The 19,016-nt window shown below is 35.9% G+C and overlaps 2 protein-coding genes across 2 annotated transcripts in view; both read left to right on the top strand.

Annotated features, from left to right (window-relative positions):
- The first annotated feature begins 6,493 nt into the window (after window positions 1–6,493).
- LOC144449807 (aromatic-L-amino-acid decarboxylase-like) lies at window positions 6,494–14,291 on the top strand. The gene is made up of 8 exons (XM_078140381.1): window positions 6,494–6,707; window positions 6,977–7,123; window positions 8,463–8,646; window positions 9,329–9,485; window positions 10,113–10,329; window positions 11,868–12,033; window positions 13,577–13,683; window positions 14,023–14,291. Exons 1-8 carry the CDS (start codon window positions 6,494–6,496, stop codon window positions 14,289–14,291), a joined length of 1,461 nt encoding a protein of 486 aa, XP_077996507.1.
- A 4,579-nt stretch (window positions 14,292–18,870) lies between these two features.
- The window catches only part of LOC144449806 (uncharacterized), a 3,021-nt gene continuing 2,875 nt past the window's right edge, over window positions 18,871–19,016 (top strand). Inside the window, exon 1 of the mRNA XM_078140379.1 lies at window positions 18,871–19,016. This exon is cut by the window's right edge and continues 2,875 nt beyond it. Within this exon, the coding sequence (XP_077996505.1) occupies window positions 18,871–19,016 (146 nt within the window).

Below are 19,016 nucleotides of genomic sequence, written 5' to 3'. Positions count from 1 at the left end.
TGACAACTATACACTAGGCAATATATAAGAATATCGTACAAACATAGTCACTGGAGAGAGGCATCTATGGCACAACAGACATTGCGACTTGTAGGAATTTGACCACGAAGAGAGTTCAAATTAAATGATATCAGTGCAGCAGGTCATATTTGATAATTTTGGTGTAGACACTCAAATTTGGTTGCTGTGTATGATAATTCCTGGGCTACTGTACAAATTGCTAGTTTTTAGTCCAGGGAAGTGGAGACTATTACTGGTGGTATCCATGTACCACTTACTTAATGGTGGCCATATGTAGTAAAAGATATAATTAACTCCTTAACTGAACAGAAGTACATAGAGACTCCATTCAAATTCTGTCCCATTTTGGTACACGCTTTCCTTTATGACCTTGACCTTTAGGTACAATTATTAAAATCAGGCAATTCCTTGTAATTTCAGACGCTATTTGATATTTAAATGTGACGGGCAGAGCTGAGGTAATGAAAAACAAGGGGAATGCACACATGTAGTGTGGTAGCAGCGCTGAGATGCCAAAATCGCAAAATTAATGCAAAAATAGACAATACAATGAGTCGAAGTAAAATTTGACCCTCCTTTAATCCTAATTTTGAAGTATGGCACTCCCCTGTCAACCTGTAAAGATATTAAGTTGACATAGATCATCACCTTTCTTTGATGAAAACTGCGTTCGTAATATCTTATATCTGCCTTTTTTACTTGTTAAGAATGCAAGCTTCAATTTCCATGTAATTTGGTTCATAGCTACCAATAAAAATGCGCACCTGTCCTTTGAAGTTTTAATAACCATTTGCATTTTCGGCAATTAGGCAGTGTCTTAAGAATGAAGCTTTACATGTGATATAATTTGGTACATATATCAACCATTACAATGTGCTATGAAGTTTGATAACATAGAGTTTACTGTTAATGAGTAATTTGAATAATTAATATCTGTAGTAAATAAGCCATTATATCTTAAGTATGCATACTTCAAATTCTATATAATCTGGCAGATACACCAACCAATACAAAGCACACACATATCCTCTATGGCCTTTTGACATAGTTTTTTTATTATAGTTTTTGATAGTAATAAGTTATTTGTATAATTATTGACTTTTGATAATTAGACCATATTTTACCCGGCAAGCTTCAAATTTCATATATTGTGGTACATCATAAATCAAACATAACAAAGAGCACATCTTCTTTAAAGCTTGTTGATGGAGGTTAGCTTAATGAGAAATTTGCATAATTAATGCTTTTCGGTAATTAGGCTATATCTTAAGAATGCAAACTTAAAATTTCATATAATTTGGTATAGTATATACATCAACCATAAAATTCACACGTACTCTCTGTTCTGGATTGGTTTGCGTGCGTGGCCCTAATTTGCCTGATATTCGTAGTCAATACATATATATATATATATATATATATATATATATATATATATATATATATATATATATATATATATATATATATATATATATATATATATATATATATATATATATATATATATATATATATATATATATATATATATATATATATATACAGGTTTTGAAAATTTGAACCAAATTATATGCTATAGACCCTACAGAACTGTTTCGTGAGGTGCGTAGTCCTCACTCATCAGGGGTAGAATGGAATATAGTATCTGCGACCTCACGAAACAGTTCTGTAGGGTCTATAGCATATAATTTGGTTCAAATTTTCAAAACCTGTATATAATTCGCTCTACTACCCGTATTGAGCACTTTTATGTGGTTTTATCTACATCCAGTCAATTATATATATATATATATATATATATATATATATATATATATATATATATATATATATACAAATACTATATCTAGTTAACAGGTCGCAATATTTAAACATAGAGAGTGATAGACAAAGTTTAAATGTTACCATGGCAACACTCAAAACTAATCTTAAATGATGCATTACGTCGATAATCATGATCAATCACTTTCGGGAAATACACCGACCATACATAATCTAGTCTTGGCTATCCAGAGGGCCATCCTTCAAATCAGACAATGCCACATCAATCAATAGTCGTACAGTTATTTGGGTGTGGACATACCCATTTCAAAATCATAACATATCCTTCCCTTTCGGAAGGTAAAAATAACAAAAATATTTTCACAAAACCATGTACTTTGGTGGGATTTGTCTGCCCCCATGAAGGAGCTATATTAAATGCCCGAGAATCAGAGAGAGTTATGGGTAAACGTCATCAGCGCATAATAGGCTTTCCATCCCCTGTGACCATGTGAGCACACTGACATATGCCTTGTGTCATTATCACCGAGAATATAGGTGCGTATGTTGTTTTTCATGTATTCTTTCTAGAAGTTTTTACAAAGTTGTTCAGTGAATTTAAGGTCAAGGTCGAATTAACTATACGCTTGAACAGCTTGGTTTTATCGTGCGTGACCTAGTTCTGTTCTATCATCAGCTGATGAAGTCATGTGGGGGTGAAGCTTTAGGGTTCAGAGTCTATGTATGCGAACTGTCGATCGTGCCAATCAGTTGCAATTTGAATAAGGCTGGGGTCAAAATTTACGGAAGGGGGTGGGGTGTTGGGGAGAAAGAGAGAGAGAGAGAGAGAGAGAGAGAGAGAGAGAGAGAGAGAGAGAGAGAGAGAGAGAGAGAGAGAGAGAGAGAGAGAGAGAGAGAGGGGGGGGGGCATACACAAATACATTTGCATGGCCGTCACCCAACTCATCGCTGAATATAGGTTTTAGAAAGTGTTGCGGCGAAGCCGCGTGAAAACTTTCAATTTACTCGTAAAACAACCGCTCCTATTATAAGGTTTAATTTAGTTCAAATCATGGGCAAAATATTTCGGTCCCCCCTTTCAGACATTCAGAATTTTCATGGTCCCCCCTTTGAACCCTCATTTTTTGTCATGCCCCCCCAATTTCTCCCCATGCCCCTCCTACCGTAAAGTCTGACCCCAGCCAATGTCACACAAGCTCAACAAGCGAACTTCGTTCATTTAGGGAGAGAGAGAGGGGGGGCAGGGGTCTGGTGTCAATGAGATTGATGAACTTCATTTTCGCACTTCTAACCAAGTTTCGAAAACTTTCACTCCTTCAATGCTAAAAGCTAATGTGTTTACTACTGAGATGTTGATAAGGTGATACAAAATTACTTGTAATGTGACATACAGTGCTGAATTTACGGTAATATTTTGATGTGTTTACCATCATCTCATTAAACGGGTTCGTAAGGTTGGAACTTCATGGCGTGACTGCTACAATGTTCATCATGGTTTACATCATATATAAAAGTGTGATGTCGCACTTGTGAATGTTCGTTTAGGGGGAGGGGGAGGGGTTTTTGTCCTAAACGAACTATGTTCGTTTATTGAGCTTGTGCGACAGTAACCATGAGGCAGTAACCATGGACATATCATTCTCGTGTTTCAATGGGACAATAATAAGAGAATTGGATCAGTATATACGTAACGCAGCAACTCTGGAAACATGGGCCCAGAGAACTCAAACATGTCTCTGATCTACTTCACTATGGTTCCTCTCCTAATGAAACCACGAGACTGCGCAGATATTGCTAGCAAACTGATTACATATAAATCGACTAAACTACTGATAATTATTGTCTGGTCTGGTGTATCTTGTTAAATTGTATTTTCTTATTCCATAATTGTGACCTGTGCAGAATATTCCTGCCCACGTTTATGAGTAAAATAGTAAACTGTCTAGAACCATTTTAAAGGCCATAAGGTATCAGAAAAACTATTTTCTATTGTTCTTTATCTTGAACCATGCATTATTTTACATATTCTGTATATTCACCCGAATTTGAACTGTACACAGGCAATAAGCTTATCTTCACGCTAGATGAGTAGGACAAAGACTTCTCTGAGTGCATATTTCCACAAACAGTGTCCTACATAGCCACTTTATTTGCTGTAAATATTTGTTGTGACAAATACACACAACCAAGTTCTGACGGCAACGTTGATTTGGCCTAATTATATGAAAGCAGGGTTCCTTTGATTATATCATGCCATGTGTTGAAATATACAATAAAACACAGTGACGTTTGAATGTTCAGTAATGTGTATTAGATCATGATACAAAGGACGCCCTCTTTTGTATCAACCAATCACGTTATACGTAAGGTCAAATAAAAAAAAATAGTATGTTTCCGATAAAGGGTAGAAAGAAATGTGTGGTTCCGATAACATTCAATTTTAAAATAGGTGGGGGTAGGTAGATTTTTTATTTTATTTTATTATATTTTTTTCATGTGTGAGTGTCTAGTTCAAGTTTTCCATTGTTTTCCAAATGGTCTCCGTGTTGCTTTTTTCCTTCCTATCAGATGTACAGCCATTACAGATTGGAAGAATAGTTTTATATTGTTTTATTTTTTAAGTTGATGTCAGTTTCCGCACCCACTGTTTCTTGCGAGACTTCGCGATTTTCGCGATTTTATTATTATTTTTCTCGAATACGAGAAGAAAAAGTTTAGGGTCGGCGTGAAAAACTAGGTGGGGTCGGGTAACCGGAACCAAACAACTTGTATTTATTTGGCCTAAGACCAAACAAAAAACATTGTGGGGTTCCGGTTACACTCAATTTAGAATAGGTGGGGATAGGTAGATTTTTATCTTTTATTTTTGTAAGTATTTTTCGTTTCATGTGCGAGTGTCTAGTTCAGGTAGTTATGTTTTCCGTTGTTTTCCATATGGTCTCTGTGTTATTGATTTCTTCCCATCAGGTGTAAAGGCATTACAGATTGGAAGAGTTTATATAGTCTTTTTAAATTGATGTCAGTTTCCGCACCTCATACCAGTGCCACACAAATGTAATGACGTCCGATGCCAGCACCATAATAGGACAGTTCTAATGGAATGGCACAGTTTAGATCCGGTCTGACAGCGATGGCGTCCCGAATATAATTAAATATCACTATTTCTCGCGAGACTTCATAACTTTCGCGATTTTATTATTTTTATTCTCGATTACATAAAAAAAAGTTTAGGGTCGGCAGTGAAAATCTAGGTGGGGTCGGGTAACCGGAACCACACAACTTTTTTTTAGCCCTAACCCACCGACCCTACATATTTTTTACATGAAAAAAGGTAAAATTATGACAATGTACTTCTATTGCTCTGTAGATTTTCTTGCCAACTTATCTTTGGTTACTCATTTCAGCCTATAACAGCACAGTCTGCATATTGTGTTTGTAATGTCTACTTCTGATTCACACAGTTGACTTCGTTTACTTTTTTACACCTCATCAACTGTTACGGACGTATTGTGACCAATGGGTAAAAAATAAAATGTAAAAGAAAAGAAAATCCTGACCTACCTACCCTATTGTCTAAAGTCATGTTATCGGAAACTAACATATTTTTTATTTTTGGCTATAAACGTAAAATAACAGGTTGTATCGTGCCAACATTGGCTTTATGAAACCAAATCACAAACAAATAATAACTTATGAAAACAAATATTATAATAACATTATTTATGAATCAGTCATAAAATTACAAATTTTTGATCAATGGTTAAATATTATACTTGACAAAATATCTTTAGCCACAATGTATAGACATTTACAAATAACTACATGCAATTTACACATAGAAACGTGATTTGTTTAGCACCCTGTACTAAATAATTAGAAGATGGCATATATGTATAGACTAATAAAAAGTGAATTTTTTAAATACCACATGATTTAATGGATGCAAAAGTACGTTTGTGATTATTACAACACATGGCCTCAATGCTGGGGGTGGGGGGGGGGATACTTTGACTCCGAACATAAATTTGTTATTCACAACACACGTTTCAGAACCTTGACTCCATTGACAGTCGTAATTTAGGGGGGGGGTATTTTTTTTTGGGGGGGGGGGGTTGAGGGTGGAATGGGGTGTATAATTTACTAGTTCTGATGGCAGAGAAAGGATTACACCTGGTGTTTATTTTGTGATAAATATGGCATAATTTACATACTGTCGAACCTATCGTTTATTTCAGTTTGTAAGATATCGTGTTCACAGACATACATACATACATACATACATACATACATACATACATACATACAGATAGACGTACAGAATATAGATCAGTACAACATAACCTCCTTGGACCTTAGGAAGGTAATCATGTTAACATTACAATAAACCCTAACCGTACTGCACCGTGGACCTTTTTTGAGCACTGCTCTACAAATCAACATCTCTGGAGGAAAGAAAACTTTAATTTATTTGATCATTTCACAATTCCAACAATCTATGGATCTCACATGTCACGGCATTAAGTGTGTCATCGTACAGGGGAGAAAGACTTAAATTAATCTTTCCCGCTCAGTCGTATATGACTCATTAATCCAATATTTTATGTAAATGTATTTGTAAACGATATTTCGTAATGCTAATTATAACATATACTGTTCCTATGAAACCAGAACTTCTTCAGTATCCAAAATGGAACCCAATAAAGACATTCAACGGATCGTGTCAACTGCGATGAAGACAGAAACACCCGACAAGATAAAACAACTAAACCAAAAAGTGATGCAGTTTGGAGAGTCACACATACAAGACGTCTGGGAAAGACGACTACCGGCATATCAAATGCAAGCAGATAAGGCAGCTGGGTTGTTGAATTATCGGATCGAAGAAGAACCAAAGGATATAGGCAAGTAAAAGATAACGACGGTCTAGACAATTTTTTTAAAATCTAAATAAGAGTGATAACTAAGATATTAAGAAAATATCTATTATATAGAAATCAGAAATGTCGAAAAAAGATATATCATAATGTTATCAAATAAATAAACATGTTACGGTGTCGTCATCATCGAAAGATTCTTAAAATGTTTTATTCTCTGTATACTGTAATCTACCACATACACGACGGTACTATGATTGTAACGTCAATTTAACTCTGTACATTCCTACACACAGATACACTTCTCAAAGTCATCGAAGACCATGTACTTAGAAATGGAATTCAGCATAGTTATGGTGGCCATCTTGGATTTATTCCAGGGGGAGGACTTTATTCAGCAGCTTTAGGAGATTACATTGCAGCTGTCACCAACAGATATGCAGGTGTGGGTGTGTTGGAAGCAAAACGTGATAAATTGTATAAACTATCAACTGTACAATTTCTTAAAAAGAAAGATATTCATTACGTTTGCATAGAACATCACGATTCATTGATAGGAGGGCCAATTTATCTGTTGTTGTTGTTGTTGTTGTTGTTGTTGTTGTTGTTAATGATGATGATGATGACGATGATGATGATGATGATGATGATGATGATGATGATGATGATGATGATGATGATGATGATGTGTGTGTCTGTTTGTTTATATTGTGTATGTGTGTGTCTGGGGAGGAGGTGACGTCCTACATCAAAATGTATTGTCTTTCTCAACTCTCTGCTCACTACATTTCAATTGCTGAGACATTATCTGCTGCAGTTCTGATAATTGAATGTACAAGGCCTATTATCAGTAGTTTCGATTGAAATATGCATATTATTAAGATAACCTTTAGTAATTACAGGGGCTCAAGAATGGTCTGTAGTGTAAGATGTGAGCCTTCCACAATTTCCAATGCCCTATCTCAATTCCCTTGATTTAAAACATGATTCCTCGTTCAAATAGTTTTAAAAAAAATTGTAGATGTGAACGGAGACATGGCAGTCGGACTCAACTTAGTGACTCGGGCCCACTAATCATGAATCATGTAAAATTGAGTATGAATCATTTAAAAAAAGTTTTGGCAGTCAGTCAAGGGAAAATAATCGGTCTTTGAGTTTTGTGTTAAATCTGCACAAGCTGGAAGTGGGTCTTTTTTTCCACCAAATAACCAATTCATTATAAATTGGTCAAATGCTTATAAAAAGACTATGTATTTGTTAATCAGTGGTGAATATTATCTGTAGGTAGCTATAGTGAAGTGGTAAGTTTAAACCTTGAGCGAAATCTCGACTTTGAACCTGTCACCATGTTAAGACAGTATTAGCTGTACCGAGAGTAACATTTTTCGATTAGACAACCACAATATAGTCAATGAAAATGGTTAAAATGCCAATAATTAGACTCTGTACATCTCTTTTAATCACTGGTCGATATCAACCATATGTAGTAGAGAAACAGGTTGAAATCTTGATCCGGGTTGAGGGCGTTTGGGTTCTGGCCCAAAAATCAATTTGAATTCATCTTGTATACAGCTACAAAAATAGGTTTACCCGCATGTGACGTAATATTTTATGCTTATATTAAGTCAATATACCTACCAAAACATTTTCAAAATATGTTCCAGTTGGAACTAGTGCAGTTTTAATTCTAAGTTGAGAAATAAAATACTGAATTAATTATATGTTTGATTCCTTTCAATATAATTACAGTTTACAATGTTTATCAATACTTCTGTATTTTAGGTGTATTCGCAGTAGGTACAGGTGCTGTCCGGATGGAGAATATGTTAATTGCATGGGCAGCTAATCTCATTGGTTATCCAGCAGGGCATGCTGGGAATTTAACATCTGGTGGTTCAGCAGGAACATTGTTGGCTGTTGTAGCAGCACGACATAGTAGGGGTGTTAAAGGACGTGACTTTGACAGGTATTTGGGCTATCCATTTCATTAAAGTGGCACCAGCTGATCTGAGACCACAATTAAAACTATTCTGGCATAATTTTAATGTCAGTGCATGCATTCTGTGACATTACAATTGTTGTTGTAGTATTATTAGAATAGTCGATTGCATGATAGCTATTTCTTCGATATTTTATACGTGTTATCAATTACGTCATCGGACTGGGTCGTTCATAAGTTATACACTGTATCGCTATACCATACTTGAGCTCAGTCAATTGAAGTGATGCTTACACATGCTTGAATTAGTAGAACACTGTTCGTACCTTTGAAATGTGCGTCAAACCAGACCCCAAATCAATTTGATTTGATTTATCGTGTATACTGTACGGCTACAAATACATTTACCTTATACTGTTAACGGTGTACGATATTACAATTATTAAATTGATGATTTGACCTCGGTGAACCTCAAATAAGAATGACCTTTGACAATAATCTTATTGACGACATTCAGATGCCTCCAAACATTTTCAATACGCATTGTCTAAAACCGACGATCATAAATAGTAACAAACAGAGAGAGCCTTGCAATCCTCCTGTACCCGTATATGACACAATTAGAAAGAATTTGCTTATTACCTTCTATTTCCCGATTTAGAGTTAGCAACGTTTTGAAATGCCTACTTTCTTTCTTTGTTTTCTGTAGGCTTGTTATTTACATGACTGTGATGGGCCATATATGTCATCGGAAAGTATTGAATACTGCTGGTCTTTTTGAAGCTACTATCAGAAAAGTACCCATGGACGAAAATTTCAGGATGAAAGTGGACGAACTGAGAATACTAATTCACAAAGACAAAGAGGTACTCCTTGATAATCGGGAATGGCAGATGTGTGTGTATGTGTATGTGTGTGTGTGTGTGTGTGTGTGTGTGTGTGTGTGTGTGTGTATAGAGATTGGGATGAAAATATGCAATTCATGCGCGCGCGAGTGTATAAAGGTGTCAAAACCAATATCACGTGTACTGTTGTACAGTCTGTGTAACCGTGATCATCAAGTCAAACCCGGCCAGTCATAATTTACTCCCCAGTGAAAACGTCATTGAAAATAGTTGTTTACATGTGTTAGTGATAACTACACTTGGTACAGACAGAAATTTACGGCCACCAATGATCAAAATCTCACAAAAACCCGCACACGAGGGGCATCGGCGAGAGGAAATTAAACTGTGCCAGGCTCTACACATACGTAGTTTATTATTTGGTGAAGTATTGTTTTTGAACTGCATGAAAGCGTTATGTCTGGTAGCCTTGATTACTAAGATTAATTTTGATCATTAAACGGCCGTCAATTATTTGATATTGATTTGCAAACTTCATCGTAGGATATAAAAAATCTTATCCTGGTATTTTGAAGGTAAAATTTCATCTTTTTCTATTTGCGAGTCATGTTTATAAGCACACAAACTATATGGTTTTACTTTGTTTAGGCTGGACTGCTACCATTTATGATTGTTGGGACACTTGGTACGACTGATGTTGGCTCTATTGATCCTATAGACCAGATTGCTGATGTGGCGGAGGAATACAATCTATGGTTTCATGTGGATGCAGCGTATGGTGGATTTTTTGTCTTGGTGGATGAATACAAACCCTATTTCAAGGGAGTGAATAGAGCAGATTCTATCATCCTTGACCCACATAAAGGTGACCTGTTCTTGAAAACTTAGACATGCACGTACAGTTGTAATTGTCATATGGGGTTTGATAACACTGATACTGATATATATATACCCAGAAGGATAAATTTGCTTATATATTGCAAAAACTATGACCAAGCGTACGTGATGTCCTTGTTTGCGACATATCATATATGCAAAGTTCACCTTCCGGGTATATATGCAGGTATCTACCAACAAATGTCAAATTCCATATTATAATATGCTAAACTTTGAAAAATAGGAGAAAATAGTATAATCACAGATTATCAGTATGCCTGCAAGATATGCAGGTAGCGTCATTTGGGCGATTCCATTACAAGTTGGGGTAATTTCAATATTCGTGTATGACAATGTTAATTTCTTTCCAAAACGATGTCGAATTGTGTTAATGTAAATTTGATGTATATCTATATTCCATTGGTTTCATCGGTCTTTTGATGAATAAGTATGATTTTGTTATGTATAAACTAAACTTACAATACTTACAATCTGCATGCCAAGTACAGTATCGTATTCCTGCACGTGATGTGGCTACCTCTTCACATACATGGCCGTCTGAGGGCACCTCACCATACACGATCTCCGGTAATTTTGCTAGCGTAAATTTGCATCTGGTTCCTACAAATCCGAAGTAATCAAACTGAAATCTCTAGAAGACACAGCGCGCTGTTGTTGATTGTTGAAACTAAATATATGACGATGTTGAACAACTGGCATTAAATTACGATGGAATAGTGACAGTAGAATTTCGCACATTAACCCTCATTACAGGGCCAATCAAGAACTGATATGCGCAAATCAACAAACATATGCCGTGTTAAGTATACTGTGATATAGATGTATGTAACAGTTTCCTTTCCTCAATTTGATTTAATTTATACATTATTTGGGTGAGTTTCATTTGTTTTATAGTTATTTGGTATTATATATATATATATTTATATAATACACACACACACACACACACACACACACACACTCACACACACATATATATATAATATATATATATGTGTGTGTGTGTGTGTGTGTGTGTGTGTAAGTGTCGTACTGCAGTGAACATCGCTCGATGCAACATTAGTAACAGCATTATAGATTCAAAAGAATAAGGATGTTTACTCGGAGTTCCATGCTTCACGTTTCACTGATGAATATATATATATATATATATATATATATATATATATATATATATATATATATATATATATATATATATATATACATAAATACATAATATATATATATATTCTTCAGTCGCCTGATGATATTACTGTGGAAGCGAGAAACTCCGAATTTTATACATATATATATATATATATATATATATATATATATATATATATATATATATATATATACATATATATATATATATATATATATATATATATATATATATATATATATGTGTGTCTGTGTGTCTGTGTGTGTGTGTGTGGGGGGGGGGTATTAAATGTCGTAATCCTAAATGATCGAATTTGTTTACAAGTATACTGATACACCGTTTAACATCTTTTGTAGGTTTATTTTTACCATTTGGAACTGGTATGGTGATAGTGAAAAGAGGATATATACTACGGAATGCCAATACTGATCATGATGACGCACCATACCTACAAGATCACAAATTAAACACGGAAGAAGAGTCACCAAAGAATCTATCATTTGAGTTGAGCAAACATTTCAGGTAACTATTTTTAGCCGTTCAATTCGAATTTTGTTAATGAATCGTGATACAAAATGACTTTGATTGTATGTATGGATACAATTTAGATGTGTGCTCGTGCTCTTAATAGCCCAAAACGATCAGCAATCAATCAAAAATTACAGTAACTGTTTAAATTAGTTCATAAACTGCACGATATTGAAAGAAAAGTGGTCAACTTAACGTGGCGGATGATACCTAATTATCTGAATAGTGTGTGTGTGTGTGGGGGGGGGGGGCAGAGAACTAAAATTTTATATTATAAATTAGTACACGTCACTGGTGCAAAGGACGCTGTCGTTGGCTAGAACCGGGACACAACTTTCTAAAAAAAGTGATATTGTCCGGTATGTTTTGATGTTGCCCTGTCGCATTCTGTTATGATGCCCTATGATGTCAAATCGAACGTCTGCGCATACACTCTATGTCACATGAGAGTACTGAGTGAATTCAATCAACCAATGCAAACGCAAAATACACAGAAACATACAAGTACAGTACTTCAGAGCGCGCTGTTTAAAACGAGTACTAGCACAGAGGGCAGACAACGATGTTATCATTATTGTTTGGTCATTCTCTCTCTTTCAATTTCGAACGTTGAGTGTTATATTGTAAGACGGATTCTGGTTGGCTACTCATAAGTACGAGATTGGGTTCGGGAAAACCCATGGTGTTGTATCAGATGTATGTAACGAGCGCTCACAAAAGAAGGAACAAACGGCAGTAAATGTAACAGACGAAAAGAAATCGCGACGTGTACACTACATCGGATTTTTAATCAGATTTACTTCATGCATATCAAGTGGTCGTTGACAAGTACAACACCATGTTTAGCCATGGCAAGTAAAAGGCACGGCAGGTAGATAGTACAAAGGAACAGTAAAATTCACATGGCTAATAGTGCTGTAAACTTACCGATCTTTCAAAACTTTGTCAACTGTAAATTTGATTACATCCACAATCTGAAATGGTAATATTTTCAGTGGCAACATGGCTTATTTTTGACAACCTAAGTTTTACCCAGTAAAGTTTTTGTTCGGTGTAATGAAAAAGATAACACATAATTGGCATGGGCCATATCAAAACTCCTAATCGAAAACTATCGAAACTCCTAATATTCACTGTTTGTATAAGTTACAGTACCCCTACAACACAACTGCACGGGTTACATTACTCTTTGGTATTCTGGCATGTAAATGTCAGAGGAAACGGGCGCGTTTACCGGGCTTCGAGAATAAAGGTGTACTTAAGCTCCTTGTTATCGTATTTGGGGACGACCAGTTGTCTAAACTTCATTATGAAATATGCACTTCTCTCATGTACTTTCGAGATATACGTCAACAATATGTGATTATGCTATTAATTTTATCAAAATCTTAACATAAATACTAAACTGACTTCCTTTCTGTAAAGAGACCCTAAAATGGAAATTGATGGGAGGTGGGGGTACACCAACTTGCTATATTCCACATAATTTGGTTTTTCTTGGTACTCACAGATATTCGTTTACCTTTCTTTCACATAGAGGTATGAGAATGTGGCTTCCATTACAACTCCATGGAGTTAAGACGTTCAGGAAATGTCTTGAAGAAAAGATACAATTAACCAGATATCTGTATGCAAAACTCTCAGGTCTGTCATATACTTCACTTTACTTATCTGATATGAATATGTATTGTCGCTGAACCTGCACAACAGGAAATATTTATATAATCCCTTTGTTACCGGCCCAAGTCCCAATTCTTGTAAACAGAAAATAAAGAAGAATCAGAAGAAGGAGAAGCATTATGTGAAGTAAAATGCTGTGAAGAAAATATGAAATTCATAAACAAGTCTGTCATTTGTCAGAATAGTCTAATGTTTTCAATGTCTATGTAAAACATTCTGTATTCTACATGTGCAATATGATACATTTTACTAGTGTTTTCATGTATGATACTAATATACCACTATGGTTTTATCTCCCTATAGAACTACCAGGCATAGTTGTTGGTAGATATCCACAGCTTACAGTCATTACTTTTCACTATGAGACTGGTAACGAGGAAGAAAATGAAACAATTAATAAAAAGTTGTCCGAGAAGATTAGAGAAGATGGTTCCGTATTTTTGTCATCAACCGTGATACTTGGAAAGTTTCGCCTTAGAGTTTGTGTACTTCATTATCGTTGTAACCAAGATATCATTGATCTATTTCTAACAGTACTCAAAGAGAAACTAAAAGATCTAAATTGTCACTAACACAGCACGACACGTCTGGGGAGGGGAGAAGGAAGGGGAGATTGAAAGATAGAAAGAGTGGCAGACAGACAGACAGACAGACAGACAGACAGACAGACAGACAGACAGACAGACGATTGTCGTAGAATCCTTACGAACAATGGTGAACAAGAACAGGTGGAGATACGGACAAGTAGACATGTAGCCAGAGATTTGACCTAGAGAATGCGGGAATAGTTCATGGTGTTTTACTAATTTCCAAATCTGCCATCATTATTGTGACAGCATTTTCACATAAATTATATGTCATAGCTGTCACATACATTAAAAAAATAACTCGGAGACGAATATTGAAATACAAGCTTAGGGACCGGTCAGTTTCTTCGGCCTGGGGGGGGGGGGGGCGGTGGATTGGTAGGGGGGGGGGTCACCCTGTTTTTGAAATTGGCAGTAGGGGGGTCATGCTGTTTTGAAAGTTGTGGATAGGGGGGGGGGTCATTGTGTTTTAAATTGTGATGGAAGAAAAAAATCCTTTTTACAATGGCATATAGCCTTGTCTGAAATGTGGTACATGTCAATATTTGTTCTTGTCCCTGTTTCTTACATGAATTCTTTAATATTACTTATTAGTTCAAACATAACTATACATATACATATACATGTATTACCTAGCTACCACACTAGTTACAGAACATGTCATGTAAATGCTTGGCTGTTTCACAATCAATGCTTCACTTATATTGCAGTTTGGGGCAAAAGTGAACTTGTGACTTGAAGGTTTCGTAATGGTAATTTTCATAGATAGTTTATAAATGAAGTTAATCTAAATTGTTCTACTCGTCATGTTATTGACACTACAAATCACCACATCTCATCAGATTCCAGTTTCTATTATACACTAGGTATGACCACCTAAAGTTCTCTAACATACCGATGACTTTATTATACATATATTAATGCCCCTATACTAATGTTACATGTCTATTTTATGTGATATAGGAAACTCATTTAAAACGTACATTTAGGTTAGCTTTTCGAAGCTTGGAAATATTACGTCAAAGGTTATGAATAACCTAAACATTGCCTTAGTATCTCAAGCAAAAAACTCCATATCTGCCAGGGGGGAAACCCCTAGGACTTCCTCACCCCCAGAGGTCACTCATGCATTCAACCAACAATCAGATGCACCAACAACCTTTTTACTGTCATAATGGTATTAAACTTTTCTTAAATATTTTCACCCTATTCTAATTTGAGATGATATTGTCTTGTCAAGATGTGAAATGTTTGCCAAGTTGGCTAAAATTGCCTTAATCTCCAAATCTCCCCTACCAATGATACGATATATGTATATAATGATGCCATTTAACTTTTTAAGAACATATTTCAACCCTTAGTGTAAGTTATAAAGAATAGTTTCTGATACTTGCTGTCTTGTAAAGCATGGATTAAGTTATTGCTTGAAGGGTCTAAATAGCGTAAATATTGGCTATAAGAGTAAAAATCCTTCAGGGCTTCTAGAGGGAGACCCCCTCAGACCCCCCCCCCCCGCATGAGGTGGACATATCCCAGTCTCAGGCTCTTCCCCTCTTACTGTCAAGATGCTATCAAAGTATATTTCAAAAGTATTTCAACTCTATGTGGTTGTTTTTTACATGTTGGTGTTGTCTTGTAAGGCTTGGAAATTATTGTCTGAAAGGGTCTGAATAGTCTCAAAATTGACTTTTCAGGGAAAAAACCTCCGGGGCTTCTAGGGGGATACCCCCTAGGACCCCCCCCCCCCATGAGGTGTAAACATCCCAGTCTCAAGATCTCCCCCCTACCTCTTACTGTCAAGATCCTATCAAACTATATTTCAAAAATATTTCAACCTTATGTAGTTGCTTTTTACATGTTGGTGCTGTCTTGTAAAGCTTGGAAATTATTTTCTAAAAATGTCTGAATAGTCTCAAAATTGACTTTTCAGACTTAAAAACCTCCTGGGCTTCTAGGGGGAGACCCCCTAGGACCCCCCCCCCCCATGACAGCTGTACATATTCCCTTCTCAAGCTTTCCCCCTACCTTTCACTGTCAAGATGCTATTAAACTCCTTTTCAAATATATTTACCCTGTGTAGTCAATAATTATAATTATGATAGTGCTAACCCGGGATCTTATAAAGTAGATGCAAGACAGTCAAGCAGTCCACACTGAGTCACGATCAAAAAAATACCTGTCACTCATGCGAATATCATATATGGGGGGGGGGGGGTCATCATGTTTTAGAATTAAGTGATAGGGGGGGTCAGCCTGTTTTGGGTTTTACAGATAGGGGGGTCAGTGACTTTTTGTCGGCCCGATTTAAGAATCCACCTCCCCGCCCCCCCCCCAGGCTGGAGAAACTGACCGGTCCCTTAGTCATACTTTAGTAACAGTGATCGCCACGTATGTGGAAATATGAATGTGTTCTGTCGATGAAGACACTGATGTTAGGGTTCCTACTGTAAAGTACAAATTCATTATAATGTTCCTTGACCATGTTGTATATACAGTTTGACACAGCTTTACCGATAGGTGATTCAACATCGGTAACAAATGAATTCTAAAAATGGCCAAGGAGAAGCTAGTGCAGTTTTAAACACTAAGCGTGTTTGTTTTTGTACACCGGAGGGACTGAAAAATCGTTTAACTATTTCAAACATCAATACAATGACCTCAGATACCTTGTGTTTTCCCGGGGCATCAAGTGTAAAGTAGGTATTACTTAGGATATTAATGACCAAGCCTTAGAAATTAAAAATACTTATTTCGATTTAAATGTTACCAAATGCTTCGATGAAGAGTCTGATGAGCGTGATAAGCTTTTAGACTTACTGAGTCAAACACTGAATGTAAGGAAATGTATATCACCGGAAGTGGTTAATGGTGTGTTGATGTATTGGAGAGAAGAATGCCTAGAGGTTGATGTATTGGAGAGAAGAATGCCTAGAGGTTGGTGTATTGGAGAGCAGAATGCCTAGAGGTTGATGTATTGGAGAGAAGAATGCCTAGAGGTTGATGTATTGGAGAGAAGAATGCCTAGAGGTTGATGGAGACCATTTTTTATTGAGCGATATAGTATCACTTTTATCATGAGGCAACAACAGTTTATACTTGAAAGTAGGGCAAACAGAATTTCATTTTGAATGCCTTGTTAAACGAATATAATATTGCCTTATAAAACGAATATGAGCTTTGAAATGTTAAATGCTTTATGACAAAACTAAATATAAGTTGATAGAACCAAACTACTGATAATTGTTTTCTTTGGACTATTGTAGCATGACATCGACATGTACACAGGAAATTGTTGATAATATTGAATAAAATTGTAATGAGCAGCACACTAAAATACCATCTTGTAATGAGGGTAGAGTATCATGAAAGACCGACCTTTGAATGATTCAAAATATTGCAATTATAGTACATTGTGAAATAAATGAACTGAAGTGTAAGATAAGTGAAAGATTTATTGCGAATATAACAATGATGACACTTGAAAGAATTGCTTTAATCATTGCCTTTATTTCTCTAAACACACTACATTATGATATAATTCCAGGTATAACAAATGAATGACATCTAATTATGGAGAATATTTTATAAGAGTTAGGAATACAACACTGGGGGGTGGGGGCTATGGGCTTCATTTGAATATATTCATAAAGACAGAACCCGAACGCGAATTTGTAGATTTTTATAGGTTTGTTCTTATCTTGATCTAAGGCTAGGCAGCAGTGATCAAATATTAACTGAGTAGGTAAATCTGTTCTATACGATATCCATCTATCGCATTAAATACTACTTTATAAGGAAATGAAATTGTAAAATGATATTGAATCAACTTTGATAAATAAAATGATATATCCCAAATGATTGGTTAATTATTGAAATCTGTAATATATCAACTAGAAGCATCATAATATTTTGTTATAGTCGCATTTCAAAGATGCATACGTCGTTGATAAACATCTTATGGTTATAGTTAAGAGAGAGAGAGAGAGAGAGAGAGAGAGAGAGAGAGAGAGAGAGAGAGAGAGAGAGAGAGAGAGAGAGAGAGAGAGAGAGAGAGAGAGAGAGAGAGAGAGAGAGAGAGAGAGAGAGAGAGAGAGAGGGGGGGGGCGGACGGTCAGCGACACAGAGATACAGGGAGTTAGTCAGGAAGGCTTACATACATACATACATACATACATACATACACACACATACATACATACATACATACATACATATATATATATACATACATACACACACACATACATACATACATACATACATACATACATACATACATACATACATACATACATACATACATACACACACACACATACATACATACATACATACATACATACATACATACATACATACATACATAAACACCTATTTACATACATACATACATACATACATACATACATATATACATACATACATACATACATACATACATACATACATACATACATAGATGCAGCTGGACGTGCGCCTTGTGGCAGCCTCCAAAGAGCTCCTTAGTTTTCAGTATTTTTCCGCCTATTGTCATTCATAAGTTCTTCTGATCCACCTGTCAAGAATGCAGTACAGCAGCTCATTCCTGCACCTGTTGAAACCCTGTGTCTCAAAATTACCCTCTCCTGTATGGAACACGATAAAATCACTGGGTTTGAGATCTAAACCCGCAACACACAGAGGTAGGAGACCTGACTTTGGTAAAGTTAA

Source organism: Glandiceps talaboti, chromosome 18, assembly GCF_964340395.1.
Source record: "Glandiceps talaboti chromosome 18, keGlaTala1.1, whole genome shotgun sequence".
Lineage (NCBI taxonomy): Eukaryota > Metazoa > Hemichordata > Enteropneusta > Spengelidae > Glandiceps > Glandiceps talaboti.
The sequence above is the reverse complement of the archived record's forward strand: the minus strand, read 5'-3'. Positions and strand labels throughout refer to the sequence as shown.

Bases quoted from the DNA above. Each gene is read 5' to 3' on its own strand.
- LOC144449807 (XM_078140381.1), top strand. From the start codon at position 6,494: ATGGAACCCAATAAAGACATTCAACGGATCGTGTCAACTGCGATGAAG. The intron at 9,486-10,112 runs GTACTCCTTGAT...TACTTTGTTTAG, and splicing joins TAATTCACAAAGACAAAGAG to GCTGGACTGCTACCATTTAT. The intron at 13,684-14,022 runs GTCTGTCATATA...ATCTCCCTATAG, and splicing joins TCTGTATGCAAAACTCTCAG to AACTACCAGGCATAGTTGTT.